General features: G+C 48.9%; 2 protein-coding genes and 2 pseudogenes across 2 annotated transcripts; 2 read left to right on the forward strand and 2 right to left on the reverse strand.

The window, feature by feature from the left end:
• Positions 1-4809: 4809 nt before the first annotated feature.
• On the reverse strand, positions 4810-5242 carry LOC702677 (large ribosomal subunit protein eL34). The gene has a single exon (XM_077993396.1). The coding sequence runs from the start codon at positions 5207-5209 to the stop codon at positions 4856-4858; it is 354 nt and encodes a 117-aa protein (XP_077849522.1). The 5' UTR covers positions 5210-5242; the 3' UTR covers positions 4810-4855.
• A 926-nt stretch (positions 5243-6168) lies between these two features.
• LOC106996834 (cytochrome c pseudogene) lies at positions 6169-7544 on the reverse strand (annotated as a pseudogene).
• Positions 7545-9805: 2261 nt separating this feature from the next.
• On the forward strand, positions 9806-11783 carry LOC106996836 (uncharacterized; annotated as a pseudogene).
• Positions 11784-12844: 1061 nt separating this feature from the next.
• Positions 12845-13745, forward strand: LOC144339274 (uncharacterized). The gene has a single exon (XM_077993393.1). The coding sequence runs from the start codon at positions 12959-12961 to the stop codon at positions 13649-13651; it is 693 nt and encodes a 230-aa protein (XP_077849519.1). The 5' UTR covers positions 12845-12958; the 3' UTR covers positions 13652-13745.
• Positions 13746-21361: the final 7616 nt, after the last annotated feature.

Genomic DNA, 21361 nt, shown 5'->3' on the forward strand with positions numbered 1-21361 from the left:
TGAACTGGGACTCAGGAAAGCTCAATTCTAGTCCCAGCCTTGATGAAATGAAGAGACTTGACTGGTGGATCTAACTCCGTGTTCTGAGCTCTAAAATTCTCTGCCTGAAATTAAGATCCAGATCCAGTCTATTTCAAAACATGAGACACTTTTTTTTTTTCAAGACCGAGTTTCGTTCTTGTTGCCCAGGCTGGAGTACAGTGGCGCAATCTCCGCTGACTGCAACCTCCGACTCCCGGATTCAAGCGATTCTCCTGTCTCAGCCTCCTGAGAGGCTGGGATTACAGACATACACCACTACACCCAGCTAATTTTTTGTATTTTTAGTAGAGACAGGGTTTCACCATGTTGGCCAGGCTGGTCTCGAACTCCTGACCTCAGGTGATCCACTTGCCTCAGCCTCCCAAAGTGCTGGGATTACAGGCATGAGCCGTCATGCCCAGCTGAGACACATTTTAATAGCATATATCTAGAGAGAGAGAGGACTGTATTTGTGGAAAATGTTTATGAAAACAAGTAAAGAATGGTGTCTTATTTTGTGTTTTTACATATATTCTTCCTATTATTAACAATGTTAAAACACATCTGAATGGAACTTTTAAAATGAAGATTTGTAAAAAATTTTAAACATTTAAAATAGAGCAATAGTTGCAGCTGACATGAGGTAGCTGTTGCAATTGAGAATATAATTCTGTTATGACTATTACAGAGTGACGGTATAAAGGGAGAATGGCATCCAAAACATTTTTGAACCTTCTTAATGTCTTAGAGACACTATCATGATCCATGTTTGCTTGGAAACATGCAAGTCTAGCTAGTACTATATAGAGAAAACCTTAAAAGCTTTTAGCTCCTTTTAGCTCCTTGAGTGCCATCATTTTGAGAAATTTCAACTGATCTTGTACAACCTCAACTTAAAGGGTAAAATTTAACCCATGTGGGAAAAAGAAAGAGGAAAACTATGCCAAGGAGCAAAATCAGGAGGGCTTAGGTAGTGCTTACCGATAAAATATGGGAAATAGGTCAAGACAGGATGCTAAAGTTACACTGGCGTGTTGCTAAATCTCCTGAAGCCAACATTAATGAAAACTAGATGATAGATGATGGGATTGGGTTGATTGTGATTTTAATAAAGTAGAGATTGGAGAGGCCTTGGGGGTGAATCCCCTTAGAATGACCATCCAGTGCCAACAGAATGAAGCCAGCAGTCACATCCAGGTAAGAGGCAATATGTTGGGAATGATTCTTTTTTTTGAGACGGAGTCTAGCTCTTTCGCCCGGACTGGAGTGCAGTTGGCACAGTCTCAGTTCAGTGCAACCTCTGCTTCCCAGGTTCAAGCGATTCTCCTACCTCAGCCTCCCGAGTAGCTGGGACTACAGGCACGCGCCACCACACCTGGCTAATTTTTGTATTTTTAGTATTTGGTGTTTTTAAACCTCTATTTGAAATTTGCTAAAAAAAAAAAAAAAAAAAAAAAAAGCAAATGATAGATTTGCTAGTGTGTAGTAGTGGAAATGGAGTACATAGCCATAGTTCCAGCATTTTTTTATTCTTACCACAAACATTAAGTGCCTATTCTGTGCCAGGCACTGATATATTAGATCCTCTGCCCTCAAAAAGGTTGTCTATTAGGGTAGAGATGGGTCTGTGATCAGCTAACCATGAAACTGTTCAGGTTCTGAGTGCAGTGGGGACACAGAATTGCCTTGTTTCCTAAGAAACATCTCCATCTAATGTGAACTTCACGTGGGCTTGCTTTCGTTTGTGGACACCATTCACTGAAAAAGCCAGGCTGTAATCCCAGCACTTTGGGAGGCCAAGGCAGGCGAATCATATGTGCCCAGGAGTTTGAGACCAGCCTGGACACCATGGTGAAACCCCGTTTCTACAAAAACATACAGAAATTAGCCAGGTGTGGTGGCATACACCTGTAATCCTAGCTACTCAGGAGGCTGAGGTGGGAGGATCCATTGAGCCCAGGGAGTTGAGGCTCCAGTGAGCCATGATTGTGCCAGTGCACACCAGCCTGGGCAACAGAGTGAGGCTCTATCTCCAAAATAAATAAATAAAATAAAACGAAAGGAAGAGATTAGATTGGAATCATAACTTGTAACTTGTTTGTATCATTAGTGCTACCTTATGGCAGTAATTCATACTGGACTGTGACTTTGAACAACCAGCATATTTTATCTTTTTTCCCCCTTTCTTGGATCCCCAGTCAGCACATTTTTTTAACTAAAAAAAATTTTTGGACTAGATAATATACATACGTCGTACAAAATTCAAAATGTATAGAAGGATATCCAGTGAAAAATAACTCTCACTTCTCAGTCCTGTAGGCACCTGGTTTGTCTCCCATAGGGACAATCACTTTATAACCTTCTGAGATGTTGAGAATTTACAAATATGTATTTACCTGTAGTTTCCTTTCCCCTCTTGTTCTATATCATACCTTTTGCATTTAGCAGTTTATTTTGGAGACTGCTTCAAATCAGTAATATAAAGCTACTTCATTATTTTATTTTTGAATTTTGATAATATATATATAACATAAAATATACCATTTAAAATGTTTTTAAGGGTACAATTTGTAGCATTAAGTATATTCACAATGTATACAACCATTACCACTATCCACTTCTAGAACTTTCTGATCATCCCAAACAAACTTTGCACCCATTAGGCAATAATTTGCCATCTTCCTCTCCCCACCCCCTAATAATCACTAATCACATTCTGTCTATGGATTTGTTCATTCTAGGGGCCTCACATAAATGGAATCATAACAATATCACTCTTGCCCAGGCTGCAGTGCAGTGCTGGGATCTCGACTTACTGTAAGCTCCGCCTTCTGGGTTCATGCCACTCCCCTCCCTCAGCCTCCATAGTAGCTGGGACTACAGGGTCCTGCCACCACACCCGGCTAATTTTTTGTCTTTTTTAGTTGAGACAGGGTTTCACTGTGTTAGCCAGGATGGTCTTGATGTCCTGACCCCATGATCTGCCCACCACAGCCTCCGAAAGTGCAGGGATTACAGGCGTGTGCCACTGCGCCTGGCCAGCTTAATATTTTCAAGAATCATGTATGTTGTAGCATGCATCAGAACTTTATTCCCTATTACAGCTGTAGTAATTCCATCTTTGTTTTTTTTTGTTGTGTTTTGTTTTGTTGAGACGGAGTCTCACTCTGTCACCCAAACCGGAATGCAGTGGCACAATCTCGGCTTACAGCAACCTCTGCCCCCCTGGATTCAAGCAATTCCCTTGCCTCAGCCTCCTGAGTAGCTGGGATTACAGGCACATACCACCACACCCAGCTAATTTTTGTATTTTTAGTAGAGTTGGGGTTTTACCATGTTGGTCAGGCTGGTCTCGAACTGCTGACCTCAGGTGATCCACCCTCCTCGGCCTCCCAAAGTGCTGGGACTACAGGCGTTAGCCACTGTGCCCGGCCCCCATTCTTTGTTTATAACATATTTTGTTTATCTATTCATCCATTGATGGACACTTGGGTTGTTTCCACGTTTTGGCCATTTGAATAATGTTACGATGATTGGTTTACAAATATTTGTTTGAGTCTCTGAGGGTATATTTCTAAGAGTGGAATTGCTGGATCATAGGATGACCATATGTTTACCATTTTGAGGAACCACCAAACTGCTTTCCATAGCAGCTGCATAATTTTACATTCCCACCAATAACACATGTAGACTTTAATTTCTCCATATTCTTGCCAACATTTATTTTCCTTAAAATATTTTTCTTTTAATTAATTAATTAATAATTTTTAAAAAAATTTTATATAGGGTCTTGCTCTGTCACCCACGCTGCAGTGTAGTGGCGTGATCATAGTTCACTGTAGCCTGAAACTCCTGGGCTTAAGCAGTCTTCCTGCCTCAGCCTCCTGAGTACCTGGGTCTATAGGTACCTGCCACCTCTCCTGGCCCTACTTTTTAATTATAATCATCCCGATGTGTACGAAGTGGTATCTCATTGTGGTGTTTTTTTGTTTTTTTTTTGTTTTTTTTTTTTTTGAGACGGAGTCTGGCTCTGTCGCCCAGGCTGGAGTGCAGTGGCCGGATCTCAGCTCACTGCAAGCTCCGCCTCCCGGGTTTGCGCCATTCTCCTGCCTCAGCCTCCCGAGTAGCTGGGACTACAGGCACCCGCCACCTCGTCCGGCTATTTTTTTGTATTTTTTAGTAGAGACGGGGTTTCACTGTTAGCCAGGATGGTCTCGATCTCCTGACCTCGTGATCCGCCCGTCTCGGCCTCCCAAAGTGCTGGGATTACAGGCTTGAGCCACCGCGCCCGGCCAAAAGTATTTAGTTTCGATAAAGTCAAATTTATCTTTTTTTTTTGTCTTTTTTTTTTTTGGAGATGGAATCTAGCTTTGTCACCAGGCTGGAGTGCAGTGGCACGATCTCGGCTCACTGCAACCTCCACCTTGCAGGTTCAGGCAATTCTCCTGCCTCAGCCTCCTGAGTAGCTGGGACTATGAGCGTGTGCCACAACGCCCAGCTGATTTTTGTATTTTTAGTAGACGCGGGGTTTCACGATGTTTGCTCGGATGGTCTTGATCTCTTGACCTCATGATTCACCCACCTCAGCCTCCCAAAGCGCTGTGATTACAGGCATGAGCCATCGCATCTGGCCTTATTTTTTATTTTATTATTATTTTTTGATCTGTGATTTTCTTAATTAAGTCGTATGATCACACATAGTTTTAAAATTTGTGTGTATCTCCTCTACTTTAATCATTTTAAGTTGGCAGAAGTACCATTCCCAATCACAAATACACAGCAGTTTTACAGTTTTATGTTTTTTTTTTTTATTACTCAAAAAAGTTTCATTTTTTTATTTAGCTTTTTGACTCTGTGCTTGTGCCTTCAACACTTTCACAACGATTTTCTGCTCCTCGATAAGGAAAGCACGCTTGATCCTGTCACGAACACATTTAGCACACATGGAACCACCATAGGCCCTGCTGACATGTTTCTTTGTTTTAGACAATCTCATAAGAACTTTAGGTCTTACAGCACGAACCCCTCGAAGTCTGCCTGGGCACACACCACATGCAGATTTTGGTGCTTTCCCAACCTTCTTGGTATAAAGGTAAACAATTCTATTACCAGGGGTTCGGGACAGCCTAGTTTTGTTAGAGGCTGTATTGTAGGAAAGCCTACGTCGGTATGTCAAACGTTGGACCATTCTGAGTGCCTGCAGACAACGTCCCCGGAAGAGCTATGTTTTTGAATTACTCTTTAAAGACAATCCTGAATTATAACTTAGAGTTCGATTGTAAAGAATTCAAGAGTGAAGTTTACCTTGTTACTCTTTTAAAAGCATGTGACCTTATAGATCGTGTATAAAATGTGAGAAGTGTTAAATAATATTTGATATTACACATAAACCACACTAAAATGTCTTTCATTAAGTTAAAGGAACCATTTTAAATACAGGGAATTCTAATTAGGTTCGCATAGATAAGGCCAGAAATATAAACTAGGCATTGCTACCTTTACCTTCAACCCTTGCCTTTAAGAGGCGAATGAACACAAAACACAGGTGAGTCTTCCTTGGTTCTAAGACAGTGAAGGAATTTCCCCAGTATTTAAATATATTCACATACCCAGTTATATAAATCTAAATATAAAACCAATCTCCAGTAAGTTTGTTTTTTTTTATTTTGTTTTGTTTTTGTTTTTGAGATGGGGTCTTGCTTAGTCATTCTGGCTGGAGTGCAGTGGCGTGATCTTGGCTCACTGCAACCTCCACCTCCTGGGTTCAAACAATTCTGTCTCAGCCTCCCAAGTAGCTGGGATTACAGGTGCCTGCCACTACGCCTGGCTAATTTTTGTATTTTTAGTAGAGAAGGGGTTTCACTATGTTGGCCAGGCTGGTCCCGAACTCCTGAACTCAAGTGAACCACCCGCCTCAGCCTCCCAAAGTGCTGGGATTACAGGCGTGAGCTACTGCGCCCAACCTCCATTAAGTTTTAAGATAGCACTCACCATCTTTGTGAGAAGTTTAACATTACTAACGAATTCTAATCATAAATCTTTAGAAGGGGTAAACGGTGATACCATGTGCTGAATTGGAATTTCTATTAAAATTCAAAAACTGAACATTTAACCACAAGCCAGTCTTAGTTTTAAATCACAACTGCCCAACAAAATATTCTATCATTCATTTATGATCTGAATTCTGGTGTATGAGATCTATTAAAGTAGGGTACACATAAAACAGTCATGAGACATTTGTTTTGTAATAAATAAGGCAGTGGCCAATTATTACTCACTGGTAGTTTTTTTGAGATAACCTATCAAGTCTGCCCTTTCTGCCTTCTTCTTAATGCCGGCAAAGATCATTTTTCCTCCATGCCCTTGCGATTCTCCAAATACTCCCTCAGTGTATCCTCTCCCCAGGTGATGCCTTTGTTCTTATTGGCGTCTATGTAAGATAATGCAACAGCTTGACCTGTCTTCCACCCAAAGAGACCATAGAGATTAGGCCCAGTTTTGTGCTTGCCTCCCTTTTCCACGGTGTGGCACTGGGCACACTTCTGAACAAAAATCTTCTTACCTTTCTCAACGTCACCCGTATTTAATTCTCTTTTTTGTTGCTGGGGCCATGAAGGTTGCCACTCCAAAGCTGGATGACCCACTCTCTTATTTTTTTGTTGTTGTTGCTTGTCCTTTCAGTGTCATGCTTAAGATACCATTGCTGAATCCAAGGTCATGAAGATTTTCTTTTACTTTCTTAAATTTAGGTCTTTGATCCACTTTGAGTTAATTTTTGTGTATAGTGTAGTTTAAGGATTTAATTTATTATTTTGCATATGAATATCCGGTTTTTCCAGTTCCATTTGTTGAAAAGATGATCCTTTCACCATTGAAATGATTTTGGCACCCTTGTCAAAAATCCATTTGTCACATATATGAAGGCTTATCTTTGAACTCTCTATTCTGTTTCATTGGTCTATATGTCTGTCCTTCTGCCAGTACCACATTGTTTTGACTACTGTAGCTTTGTATTAATACTGAAATCAGGGCCAGGCACAGTGGCTCACACCTGGTAATCCCTGCACTTTGGGAGGCCAAGGCGGGTGGATCATGAGGTCAGGAGATCGAGACCATCCTGGCTAACACGGTGAAACCCCATCTCTACTAAAAATACCAAAAAAATTAGCTGGACGTGGTGGCGGGTGCCTGTAGTTCCAGCTACTCGAGAGGCTGAGGCAGGAGAATGGCGTGAATCCAGGAGGTGGAGCTTGCAGTGAGCCGAGATCGTGCCACTGCAGTCCAGCCTGGGCGAAGAGCAAGACTTTGTCTCAAAAAAAAAAAAAAAAAAAAATTGAAATCAGGAAGTGTGAGTCCTCCAACTTTGTTCTTTTTCAAGGTTTTGGCAATCACATGTCCCTTGAAATTCCATGTGAATTTTGGTATGGATTTTTCTATTTCTGCAAACTATGTTGATAAGGATTACGCTAAATCACTTTGAATGGTATTGTCATCTTAAAAATATTGAGTGTCTTCGAATCCATGAAGACAATAGCTCTTTCCATTTATTTATGTCTTTAATTTTTTTCAGCAATGTATTTTATTTTATTTTACTTTATTTATTTTATTTCATTTTATTTTATTTTATTTTATTTTATTTTATTTTATTTTATTTTATTTTCATGGCAGCATCTGGCTTTCTCACCCAGGCTAGAGTATAGTGATGTGATCTTGGCTTATTCCTGTCTTGACCTCCCAGGCTCAGGTGATCCTCCCACCCCAGCTTCCAAGTAGCTGGGACCACAGGCATGCACCACAACAGCTGGCTAATTTTTGTATTTTCTATAGAGATGAGGTTTTGCCATGTTACCCAGGCTGGTCTTGAACTCCTGGGATCAAGCAGTCCACCCTCCTCAGCTTCGCAAAGTATTAGGATGACAGGCATGAGCCACCGCGCCAAGCCTTGCCTTTATGCTTAAATACATAAAGACCCTGTGGCCTTCCCCTCCACCCAGAGCAACAGCAGCAGTGGTGAAGACCCAGAAACGTCCCTTGCTCAACAAGACCCTGAGCATCACCCTGTTATTTAGTAACAAAGTGTGCAAGAGGAGGAGACAGACCTGCACAACTGGATGTACCCAGAAATGTCCCTGACTCAACAAGCCCCCCAGCATGACCCTGTGGCTTCCCCCTCCACACAGAGCACCAGCAGCAGTGGTGCAGACCCAGAAACCTCCCTGGCTCAACAAGCCTTCCAGTATCAGCCTGTGGCCTTCTTGTTTTTGTTGTTGTTGTTGTTGTTGTTGTTTGTTTTTTGAGACGGAGTTTCACTCTTGTTGCCCAGGCTGGAGTGCAATGGCGCAATCCCGGCTCACCACAACCTCCGCCTCCCGGGTTCAAGCGATTCTCCTGCCTCAGCCTCCTGAGTAGCTGGGATTATAAGCACGCGCCACCACGCCCGGCTAATTTTGTATTTTCAGTAGAGATGAGGTTTCTCCATGTTGGTCAGGCTGGTCTCGAACTCTGGACCTCAGGTGATCCACCTGCCTCGGCCTCCCAACGTGCTGGGATTACAGGCATAAACCACTGTGCCCGGCCTACCTGTGGCCTTCTCCCTCATCCAGAGCACCAGTAGCAGTGGTGGAGACCCAGAAATTTCTCTGACACAGCAGCAACCATCCCAGGAAGCCAGCATCATTCAAGCTGGGCAGCCTGAGGCTATGACGTCAGACTTGCCAACAAGAAACCCCGGAACTCTTCCTGGGCCAGGGCTATCAATGCCCTACCATGAATGTTTGGAGCCTCAGCGTAACGTTGCATCACATGGTGGCCAGGGTTCTGCCCTACTCACACAGCGTTAGGGTCCTCATTTCAGAAATTAAAAATGGAAGCTATTTTTCCCCAGTCTACTTTTCCCAAGGTCTTAAAAGCCTCATTTAAAATCTATTAGCAGTAGACCACAGGGAGCAGACCACACTCGAAGAAGTTATGAGGGACCCGTGGGTGAACAGTGGCCAGGATTTGCCTTTGACCACAAATGAAGAACAAATCCTGGAATATCCGAACCACAAAACAACCCAGCTCTTGGTGGCCTTGGGATTGCAGGCTGAGAACATCTCCGTGACAATCAACAAAAATTATTCAATTATCCCATAGCCACCAACCTTATTTTGGAATAAACGAACAAAGCAGTCCACTATCAGACCACCCATCCTTCCTTCTGGGGTTCACAACATTTTTCCTCTATCCATAGAAGTTTCCACTACCCTTCTCCCGCTAAAGCAGGCTCACGGCATTGAGCAGAATAGCCTCTTACTGGCCAGTGCACCTGCCAGCCTACAGAGAAAGCCAGAGAGCTTTAATCAAGTTCCCCAGCATGACCCTGTGGCTTCCCCCTCCACCCAGAGCACCAGCAGCAGTGGTGAAGACCCAGAAACGTCCCTGGCTCCAGAAGCCCCAGAGCATCACCCTGTGGCCTTCTCCACCCAGAGCACCAGTAGCAGTGATGGAGACCCAGAAATGTCCCTGACACAGCAACAACCGTCCCAGGAAGCCAGTGTCATCCATGCTGGGCAGCCTGAGGCTTTGACAAATCAGTCTCGCCAACAAGAAGCTGGGGGTGCCAGGAGATGCACTTCCATTCTATTAAAGTGTTTTTGCCTGTGTCCACCACAGAAGAGGAGGAATTAGATGACCCCCACATAGTTGCACGGCTTAAGGGAAAAATCAAGTGGGTGAGATCGGTACTGTTAGCATAGTCAGTAGACTTAGAGTAGTTTTATAGTCAGTATAGAGAGGTGGCACCATGCAGCAGGGATCGGCCTCCACACCTGACCAGGAGCTCCAGAATTGTAGAATTCTGGACACCATCGGCCGTGGCACGTTCAGTGAGGTCCAACTGGCCCATCACATGCTGACTGGGACCCAGGTGGCCACAAAATCATCCCCAAGGCTGGCTCCCCCAGCATCACTCTCTAGAGAGAGAAGTATTTTGAAGTCTCTCTGTCACTTAAGTATTGTACAATTACATCAACTGATTGACACCTCTGTCATGAGTTATTTATTTAGTAATGAAGTATGCAAGAGGAGGAGACCTGCACAACCGATACACTACCACGGCCTCATGAGGGAGAAAGCCTGGACCACATTCAGGCCGATTCTGTCGGCCATGCAGTAGTGCTATAGCAAATAAATTTCACATAGAGACCTGAACCCGGAAATCACTGTTCTTGATGAGGACGGTAACATTAAGATCACGGACTTTGAGGCCGGGCGCGGTGGCTCAAGCCTGTAATCCTAGCACTTTGGGAGGCCGAGACGGGCGGATCACGAGGTCAGGAGATCGAGACCATCCTGGCTAACACGGTGAAACCCCGTCTCTACTAAAAAATACAAAAAAACTAGCCAGGCGAGGTGGCAGGTGTCTGTAGTCCCAGCTACTCGGGAGGCTGAGGCAGGAGAATGGCGTGAACCCGGGAGGCGGAGCTTGCAGTCAGCCGAGATCATGCCACCGCACTCCAACCTGGGCGACAGAGCGAGACTCCGTCTCAAAAAAAAAAAAAAAAAAAGGATCACGGACTTTGGCTTCAGTACCACATTCCATGAGGAACAGAAGCTGACAGCCCTTTGTGGCACCTACCCCTGCATGGTCCCAGAATTCTTCCTGGGCCCGGGCTACCAGTGCCCCGCCATGGACATTTGGAGCCTCGATGTAACGTTATGTCACATGGTCGGCAAAACTCTGCCCTTCTGCTTACTCAGCGCTAGGATCTTCACAGCAAAACGTTAAAATGGAAGATATTTTTCCCCAGTATACTTTTCCAGAGGTCTCAAAAGCCTCAATAATAAACTATTAAGAGTAGACCCCAGGGAGCAGACAGGACTAGAAAAAGTTAAGAGGGACCCGTGGGTAAACAGTGGCCAGGAGTTGCCTCTGACAACATATGAAGAACAATTCCTGGACCACTTAAACCCCAAAACAATTCAGCTCTTGGTGGCCATGGGATTCCAGGCTGAGAACATCTCTGTAGCAATCTAAGAATTATTCAGTTTTATCATGGCCTACCTTATTTTGGAACAAACAAAACAAAAGAGGCAGTTTACTATCTGACCACAGTCCCTTCCTTTTGGGGTTCCCAACTTTTTTTCTCTATCCATTGAAGTTTTCACCTTTTTTCTCTTACTGAAGCTGGCTCATAGCATTCAGCAGAAGAGCCCCTTTCTGGCCAGTGCACCTGCCGGCCTGCAGAGGAAGCCAGAGAGCTTCAATCAAGCCCCCCAGCATGACCCCATGGCCTCCCCTTCCACCCAGAGCACCGGCAGCAGTGGTGGTGACCCAGAAATGTCCCTGGCCCAACAAGCTTCCCAGCATGACCCTGTGGCCTTTCCCTCCACCCAGAGCACCGGCAGCAGTGGTGCAGAACCAAAAACCTCCCTGGTTCTCCAATCCTTTTAGTATGACGCTGTGGCCTCCTCTGTCCAGAGCTCCAGCAGCAGTGGTGGAGACCCACAGACCTTCCTCGCTCACCAAGCCCCCCAGCATGACCCTGTGGCCTCCCCCTCCACCCAGAGCAGCAGCAGCAGCAGTGGAGACCCAGAAACTTCCCTGGCTCAACAAGCCCCCCAGCATCATCCTGTGGCCTTCTCCACCCAGAGCACCAGCACCAGTAGCAGTGGCGGAGATCCAGAAATTTCCCTGACAGCAACAACCATTTCAGGAAGCCAGCGTTTTTCAGGCTGGGCAGCCCGAGGCTTTGATGTCAGCCTGGCCAGTAAGAAGGTGAGGCTGCCACAGAGCTGACAAGAGGTGCATTTCTATTCTATTAAAATGTTTTTGCCTGTGTCCACCACCAAAAAGGAGGAATAAGATGACCCCAACATAGTTTGATGGCTGAAGACAAAAATCAAGTCGGTGGGGTCATTATTGTTAGCTTAGTCAGTACTGCTAGGGTAGTTTTATAGTCAGTGTAGGGAGGTGGCACCTTGGAGAAGGGATCGGCCTCCACCCCACTGGACTGGGAGCTCCAGAATTGTGAAATCCTGGACACCATCGGTTGTGGCACATTCAGTGACATCCAACTGGCCCATCACGTGCTGACTGGGACCCAAATGGCCATCAAAATTATCCCCAAGGCTAGCTCCCACGGCTTCACTCTCCAGAGAGAGAGAGTGAAGTATTTTGAAGTCTCTCCATCACTTTAGTATTGTACAGATATATCAACTGATTGACACCCCCAACACCAGTTTGTTTAGTAACAGAGTGTGCAAGAGGAGGAGACCCGCACAACTGATACACCACCACCACCTCACGAGGGAAGAGGAGGTCTGGACCATGTTCAGGCAGGTTCTGTCGGCCATGCAGTACTGCCACAGCAAAAAAATTGCCCATAGAGAGAGGCTTGAAGCCAGAAAACATCGTACTCGATGACAGTAACATTAAGATGGCAGACTTCGTCTTCCATACTACGTTCAATGAAGGACAGAGGCTGACAGCCCTTTGTAGCACCTACCCCTACATGGCCCCGGAACTGTTCCTGGGCCAGGGCTGCCAATGCCCCTCTATGGATGTTTGGAGCCTTGGAGTAACGTTACATCACATGGTGGCCAGGGTTTCGCCCCTCCACTCAGGCAGCCTTGCTGTCCTCACGGAAAAAATTTAAAATGGAAGATATTTTCCCCCAGTATACATTTCCAGAGGTCTTAAAAGCCTTCATAAAAAACTATTAACAGTAGACCCCAGGAAGCAGACCACACTAGAAGAAGTTATGAAGGACCCATGGGTGAACCGTGGCCAGGAGTTGCCTCTGACAACATATAAAGAACAAATCCTGGAACATCTGAACCCCAAAACAACCAGGCTTTTGGTGGCCATGGGATTCCAGGCTGAGAACATCTCCATGGCAATCAAAGAAAAATTCAGTTATCCTGTGGCCACCTACCTTATTTTGGAACAAACAAAATGAAAGAAGCCGTCCACTATCAGACCAGAGACCCTCCTGGGGTTCACAACTTTTTTCCTCTATCCACTGAAGTTTCCAGCACCTTTCTCCTGCTGAAGCAGGCTCATAGCATTAAGCAGAAGAGCCCCTTTCTGGCCAGTGCACCTGCCAGCCTACAGAGGAAGCCAGAGAGCTTTAATCAAGTCCCTCAGCACGACCCTTTGGCTTCCCCCTCCACCCAGAGCACCAGCAGCAGTGGTTCAGACCCAGAAACCTCGCTGGCTCAACAAGCCCCGCAGCATGACCCTGTGGCCTCCCCCTCCACCCAGAGCACCAGCAGCAGCAGTGGAGACGCAGAAATGTCCCAGGCTCAACAAGCTGCCCAGTATGACCCTGTGGCCTCCCCCTCTACCCAGAGCAACAGCAAAAGTGGTGCAGACCCAGAAACCTGTGGCTCACCACTTCCCCAGCATGACCCTGTGACCTCGCCCTCCACCCAGAGCACCAGCAGCCGTGGTGGAGACCCAGAAACATCCCTGGATCAACGAGCCCCCCAGCAACACCCTGTGGCCTTCTCCACCCAGAGCACCAGTAGCAGTGGTGGAGACCCAGAAATGTCCCTGACACAGCAACAACCGTCCCAGGAAGCCAGCGTCATTCAAGCTGGGCTGCCCAAGGCTTTGACTTCAGCCTTGCCAATAAGAAGGCTGTGACTGCTGCAGGGCTGCCAGCAGATGCATTTCCATTCTATTAAAATGTTTTTGCCTGTGTCCACCACTGAAAAGGAGGAATAAGATGACCCCAACATAGTTGCACAGCTGAAGACAAAAATCAAGTCGGTGGGGTCAGTATTAGCATGGTCACTACACTTAAGAGTAGTTTTATAGTCAGTGTAGAGAGGTGGCACTATGCAGTAGGGATCGGCCACCACACCTGACCAGGAGCTCCAGAACTGTAAAATCCTAGACACCATCGGCCGTGGCACATTCAGTGAGGTCCAACTGGCGAATCATGTGCTGATTGGGACCCAAATGGCCATCAAAATCATTCCCAAGGCTGGCTCCCCCGGCATCACTCTCCAGAGAGAGTATTTTAAAGTCTCTCTGCCACTTCAATATTGTACAATTGTATCAAGTGATTGACACCCCCGACACCAGTTATTTATTTAGTAACTGAGTATGCAAGAGGAGGAGACTCGCACAACCGATAGACCGCCATGGCCTCACGAGGGAGGAGGAGGCCTGGACCATATTCAGGCAGATTCCATCAGCCATGCAGTAGTGTCATAGCAAATAAATTTCACATAGAGAGAGACCTGAACCCGGAAATCATCATTCTTGATGAGGATGGTAACATTAAGATCACCGACTTTGGCTTTGGTACCACATTCCATGACAGGCAGAAGCTGACAGCCCTTTGTGGCACCTACCCCTACATGGCCCCATTCCTACGCCAGGTCAGAGTAATTTTATACCACATAGTGGCCAGGGTTCTGCCCTTCTGCTCATGCAGTGTTAGGGTCCTCTCAGCAAAAATTTAAAGTGGAAGCTATTTTTCCCCAGTCTACTTTTCCTGAGGTCTTAAAAGCCTCATTAAAAAACTATCAGCAGTAGACCCCAGGGAGCAGACCACACTAGAAGTGATGAGGGACCAGTGGGTGAACAGTGGTCAGGAGTTTCCTCTGACAACATATGAAGAACAAATCCTGGATCACCTGAATCCCAAAACAACACAGCTTTTGGTGGCCATGGGATTCCAGGCCGAAAACATCTCTGTGGCAGTGGTAGAAAGAAAATTCAACTATGCAGTGGCCACCTACCTCATTTTAGAGCACACAAAACAAGAGAGGAAGTGCTCCACCATCAGAGAACGTTCCCTTCCTCCTGGGGTTCTCACCTGTCCTTCCCCATCCACTGAACTTTCCACCTTCCCTCTCCCACCGATGCGGGCTCATAGGGAGCCAGCTTGTCAGACGTTTAATGTTCAGCCTGTCGAGGAAGGCCAGATGTCTGGGCAGAAGACTGCCATTCTTGCCAGTACACTTGCCAGCCTGCAGAGGAAGCCAGATCGGGGAAGCCAGGAAGTTTTAATGAAGCCCCCAGCATGACACTGTTGTCTCCCCTTCCACCCAGAGCACCAGCAACAGTAGTGAAGTCTTAGAAACGTCCTTGATCCACCGAAAACCATCCCAGGAAACCAGCGTCGTCTAAGCTGAGAAGCCTGAGGCTGTGACGTCAGCCTTGTCGGCAAGAAGCTGGGGCTGCCGCAGGGCTGCCAGGAGATAGATGTCTTTGCATACTATTAAAATGTTTTTGCCTGTGTCCACCAAAGAAAATGAGGAATAATATTGCCCCAACATAGTTGCATGACTGAAGACAAAAATCAAGTCATTGGGATGGTCAAGCCACAATTCCTGCATTTTACTATATTTCTTCTGTCTTTATTGTATTGTTTCATTTGGCAAATCATGCTTGTATTCATTCACGGGGTACAATGTGAGGATTGGATAAATGTGTGCACTGTGGAATAAGGAAATCCCGCTACTTAGCATCTCCACCACCTCAGACCAAGAGACCAATTCCACGTGAAGTCTCAGAAGTATTGATCTAAAAAAGTTGACGCCATAGAAGTATCAAGTATATTGATGGTGATCAGGGGCCAGAGAGCGGCAGAGGGAGGGAATGGGGGGGTTGTCAGTTAAAGGACCAAAGTCTCAGGGAGGAGGAAGAGATTTTGACATCTAGTGCACAGCAGAGTGACCAGAGTCAATGAGAATGTCTTGCATTTTGCAAAACACCTGAAAGAATCCATGTCAAGTGTTTCTCTGCATTTAGATTGGAGAGGATGAAGGCTCTGAGGTCCAAGAACATTGAAACCTGACAGTGTGTGCCAATGGCTGTAGGGAGGAGCCGGGTGAGACGCCCAGGCTGCCGTCTGCCCAGCAACGTGGGAGCCTAGCAACGTGGGAGCCTGCAGTACTTTCCTGCAAAGCTCTATTTTATCTTTTCAAATAAAAATGGTTACTGATTACCAGTAACTATTACCAGTTCTTGCAAATCTTGTAGTAGCATTAGGCGGCAAATAGGTCACAGACACTCTGCCGCTTTGTGCCCTCCCTGCACAAAATAAGGGCTGTGCACACCCTAGTTGAGGTGGCATGCAGTCAAGTGATCCTCTCAGTTACTCAGAAAAACAGAAAGAGACCTCAGAGAAGTATCAGGGTGAGCCCACCCACAGTAAATCATTATTAGTGACTCTGAAGAGCTGAGGCTCTGAGCAGGTGCAGGACAGAGTCTCACATTGTGCATGGCCTCCCTACATTCATACTGCCTGGTGAACATTTTCAGAAGGACCAGCGACCCCCTCAGGTCCCGTCTGCCTGTGGGACGCTGAGAGATCTCCAGGAGGACCCTGAAGCCCTGGGAACCAGACTGTGCTGGGGTCAGAGTGGTGTGGGTGTGGTCCCCAAAACGCCTTAGGGGGCCACTTGTGCTGCTGGGCTCCTGGCTGTCTAGTGTGGCATTGGCCTTTGTGCTTCGATGGTTTCCCCTTTTGATAACAGCAGCACGAAGCGCTACCCCTCAGAGCCCTGACAGAGGAGTGCTTCTGGGTGAGGCAAGCATCCTGGGTGTCGGGAGGGTTGATGGCAAGACAGCAGCAGCCCCGAGGGATGGAGCGGGTGGTAGGAATGGGGCTTTCTAATGGGGCTTTCATAAGGCAGGTTCCAGCTTCCCAGGAACTTGGTCTTTCTATGTCAGGCAGTGACTCTATGGGTGTAGATGCCCATCAGCACCCATCAGGGAGCTTCCTTGTGGGTTCCTAAGGAGACTGAGGTAGGTCCAGAAGGCCCCATTTTGTGCATGACCGGCATCTCAGTGTGCCAATCTTGAACATGCGGTACCCACTACTAATGGCGGCCAGGGTCGGTCCTGGAGTTCCCCCAGTCAGATAAGATTCTCCTTCCCCAATAAAGAGCAGGACCAGGTAGCAAGAAGCAGTCTCAGGATAGGGTGGGAGTGTTGTGGAGCCCCTTGTCTCCCCAGTGAGCTGCTGTCCTTTAAATCCACATTGGGGGTGAAGGTCCTTCAGGTGTCAATACTGGATCTCCTGCCACCCAATGCCAGTTTGTACCCCAGAAAGAGGGCCCCTGTGGGTTCTGCTTGAGCTCCCCAAGGGCCCGTCAGAGTCTGTCCCTCCACCTTGCTGCTGTGCCCCCTCTGGAAGTGCCGTCCTGTGAGAGGGCACCTTCCCAGGCCTGACTTTTACTATCACTGGACAAGGCCAGAATTGTTTCTGGCTGTGACCTGTGCTAGAGCTTGACATCTCCTCTTCAGAAGCCAGGGCTTCCAGCCCATTGAGCTGGGCTGGGTCAAGGGACTATAGGGAAGGGCACCAAGGCAAAAGCCCACAAACAGAGAAACTCCCTTCAAGTATCCACCTGGGCCAGCATGCAGGCCGGGCAACCTTGGCTTGTTCATCATCCTTTGCTACCAGCAGCCTCCATATGGCAGACATTCTTCTCCTGGGGGACTGACAGCCATGGAGGGTGGGGAGCAGGCCTGAGCAGGGCGGGTTCCCTAAAGACAGCCCAGAGAGCAGGCTCAGATAGTGGGGGGTGGGTTCAGCTCCACTGTCCAGGTGAGGAAACTGAGCTGAAGAGAGATCAGGTAGCATCTCCAGTGAAATCTGGCCAGGAACAGAAGGCAAAAGTTTGCTGTTTACCCCGTCCCAGGCTGCCCCACACCCACCCAGCCACTTCCCAGTACTCTGCTTTGTCCCCATTCTCAGGTTCTTAAGTCGTCCTGTTTTACACCTGTCACCCCTACTGGAACAAGGACCTTGCCTCCCTGAGAGCCACACAGTCCTGGCACCCAGGAGGCCCTCAGTCAGTATCTGTGGAATCAGTGAGACCCTGGGATTCAAGCCCGAGGTGTGTCTGCAGAGCATTGGAAGTGCAGCCTTGGGTCCGTCCCCAAGGTCGCCTGATAGAGCAGGCCTAGGGATCCGCAGGGGCCGTGGACGCCTACCGTGACTCTCGGGAAGGCTGGTGGGACTGTCACTAAGCTTATTTGCCTGTCCAATCTTGGGGATCCTGAGCTCCCTACTGGGCAAGCTCGCAGGGGTTCGGCTGTGCCTGCGGGTCTCTGGCTCTGCCTCCCAGTCCCGGCTCCGACTCTGCCCAGGCTGGGCGAGGCCGTTGGGAGCCACGCCCCCTGCTGCGTCACTGCCACCTGGCTCCGCCCCCGTCTCCATGGCCGCTAGACCAGATGTCAGCAACTGCTCCAGAACCTAGTGCGTATAAATCTTCTATACACTTGCTAGTATGTGTCCCCTTTTTCCCCAGACCTCCTCCTGTGCAATACGGAATGATGAAAATCTAGAAACAGGAATCTCACTCCCGCCCTCCCTAGGACTCAGGTTTTGTGAAGGGGGATGAGGCGGGAGGAAAAGCAAATCGCTTCAAACCAACACCTAGTCTAGAGCCTGATCAAAGTGCCATTCAAAGCACGATTCCTCCCTTTACTTTCCTATAACCCGAGAATTCTTCCTGAAAAAGGTGGCCCCTGAGAACCGTCTAAAAGCATTACGGGGTGGAGGGGCAAGGGTCTTGAGAGCTGGTCTTGCCATCCCTTGTCCCAGTTTTCTTGAAGCCGAGCTCCAGAGAAGTGGCGGGGCCCGTGGGGCGTTTGGATTACACTCCAAGTCCAATTTCCAATCCAGCAATCCTGCCCTCACAGGCTCCCTTCATCTGTCCACTTGGGCAAGGAAGGGGCGGGTCGGCCCATGCCCCCTGCCTGGCTGCAGAGGACAACCATCAGAAGGGTATCTGTGTAGCCGGGGCCCCAGAACCATGTCTGTGTGGGAAGAGCCCAAGGAGCTGGATGGAGCCCTTTCGGCTCAAGAAGAGCATGAGGGACCCAGCCCCCTTCTGAAACCTAAACCGAATTCTGGCCTGTGAAGGTTGTGAAGGCCTCCAAATGGGTCTTCTTGCTTCCCCATCTTCTGAGGCCCAGGCCTTTTTCAGAGCCTCCGTAGGTCCCACCCCTGCACCCATCACATGGTGTCTGGGCCCTGCCTGCCAGGCTCACACCCCTCACCCTGCTGCCCTAATTCCCATCCCTGAAATGGTCAACTGGACACTGCCATTCCCTCTCTTAAAAGACTTTCACAGGCCCTGACCATCCCTTGGTCGATCTAGTGAATGTCACCCCCTCAGAGAAACCCTCCCTGAACACCCCATCTGCAATAGGGTCACCCCCATCTTCCACCCTCACTGTTTCTGGTGTCTCCTTCCTAGTCCCCACCTCTATGGGGAGTTTTCTTCACTGATAGACTAGACTCCCTCGCCCACCCGGGGGCCAGCGTTGTCTGTCTTCTCCGTCCCTGCACACCAGAGGTGATCAATGATCGCTTGTTGACATCAATGAAACAGGAAGGCCCCTGAGGTGCTGGGAGCCGTTCACTGAAAGTGAGAAGGAGCCTTGAGAAGTGGAGAGGACCCGAGTTAGTGTCCTCTCCCCACCCAGAGGGTCAGCTCCTGGCAGCTCTGCGGCTCTGTGGCTTGGGCCGCCTCTCTCCTGTGCCCTTGAAGCTGGAGGAGGGGGGCCCCACAGGGGACGCGGCCGCACTCGGTCCTCTGTGGTCCTGCAGCAGCCGCGCCCGGAGGGCGGCACTTAGGAAGGACAAATTCCAAAACCCAGGCCTCCAAAGGACCCATGGGAAGATCCGGGGGCTCAGAGGAGTGACGCCCAGCTGCGGGGGGTTACCCTCAGCTGAGGCCTCTGGAGGCGCTGAGCGGGCCGGGCGCCGCGGGACCCGCAGAGGGTGCCCGCCTGTGTTGGGGCAGCAGCACCTGGAAGGAGGCAGCCCCGGCCGCCCGCAGAGCTCCGTCTCCCAGGCCGGGCTGTGTGTTTTTTGTCCAGGCTGGGCCCGGCCGATGACCGTTAAAAGCCCCGCCCGCCGCTGCTCACCGCCTCCTGGCCCCGCCCCCGTCTCCATGGAGACCCAACGCCGCCTGACAGCCTGTCAGCAGCTGCTCTGGAGCCTGGGGCCTGCCCCGTTCGCCCTGTCTGCCTCCCGGGGGCCATGCTACCCAGGCTGACCCCGACTCGAGTCACCAGGATACCTCTCCTGGGCCACTTCCCCGCGGGGCGGGCAGTAGGGCAGGGCGGGCTGGGAATCTCTTGTACCCAGGGAAGGGAATTGCCCCCAGGCCCAGAGAGTTTGGAGCCTGGGGTACTGCCACCAACAGCCCAGGACTCTCCCAGCTGGACCCTCCCCTAGAGTCTTCCCGCAGCAAGGCTCTCTTCCGGAGGGGCTGTGAATGTTTCCCCGGGGTGGGGCTAAGCCAGAGCCCAGAGGTTAGCCCCTGGGGCATGGATCCCCCAGGTCACTCGCCCCCCACGGGCTGCAGTGAAGGAGGCTCTGAGGGGAGGATGACTGGCTTTTCCCCTGCAAGGATATGAGCCCCAGGGAAGGCACTCCTGCTCTGGGGACTGCCTCCCTCCCCTACATCAGAGCCAGCCCTCAGAAGCTTGGCCAAGCTGACCACTCTGTCTGTGATCTCTGCCAGGGAGGCTGAAAGAACATCCAGCCCCACCTGTGGTCCCTTCCTGCCTCAGGCTATGTGACAGTATGACTCTCCACCTATTTCTTCGTTTCCACTGGAAACACTAGTAAAACAAGTCCTCACCCTCCACCCCCGGGAGCGACCCCCACTAAACCAGCTGATGTGGGACCCCTGGGTCAGTGCCGGCCAGAAGACACCGCTGACACCATACAGAGACCCTGGACACCTGTGTCCCCTATAACCCTGGTTATGATGGCCATAGGATTCCAAGCATCACACATCTCGGAATCAATATTCCCCCCACAAAAAATAGACATATGATTATCCCATGGCCTCGTACCTAATCCTGGGGTACAGGAGAAGTGCAGAGGAGGAGGCGCTCCATCATTGGAGCACAGTCCCTTCCTCCTGGGGGTCCCACCTGTTCTTCCCCATCTGACAAAGTCCACCTTCCCCGTGGAACCAAAGAGAGCTCAAAGGGAGCCGGCTGTTCCCACTTTTAATTTTTGACTGTCCAAGAAGGGCGAGAAGTGAGGGCAGAAGCCCACCATTCCTGCTCAGAACTCTTCCTGGGCTGGGGGTACCAGAGCCCTGCCATAGACATATGGGGCCTTGGCATCCTCCTCTACCGTATGGTGGCTGGGGCCCTGCCCTTCTATTCAGGGAACACGATGGACCTCAAGAATAAAATTCTCACAAGAAGCTACCATGCCCCACCATTCTTTTCCCCCTTCAACTTGAAAGACTCATTCAAAAGTTACTAACACTAGACCCCAGGGAGTGGCCCCTACTGAAACAAGTTTTGAGGGACTGGTGGGTGAACTGTGGCCAGGAGATGCCACTGACAACATAC

This window comes from Macaca mulatta, chromosome 2, assembly GCF_049350105.2.
Source record: "Macaca mulatta isolate MMU2019108-1 chromosome 2, T2T-MMU8v2.0, whole genome shotgun sequence".
NCBI classification, from domain to species: Eukaryota; Metazoa; Chordata; class Mammalia; order Primates; family Cercopithecidae; genus Macaca; species Macaca mulatta.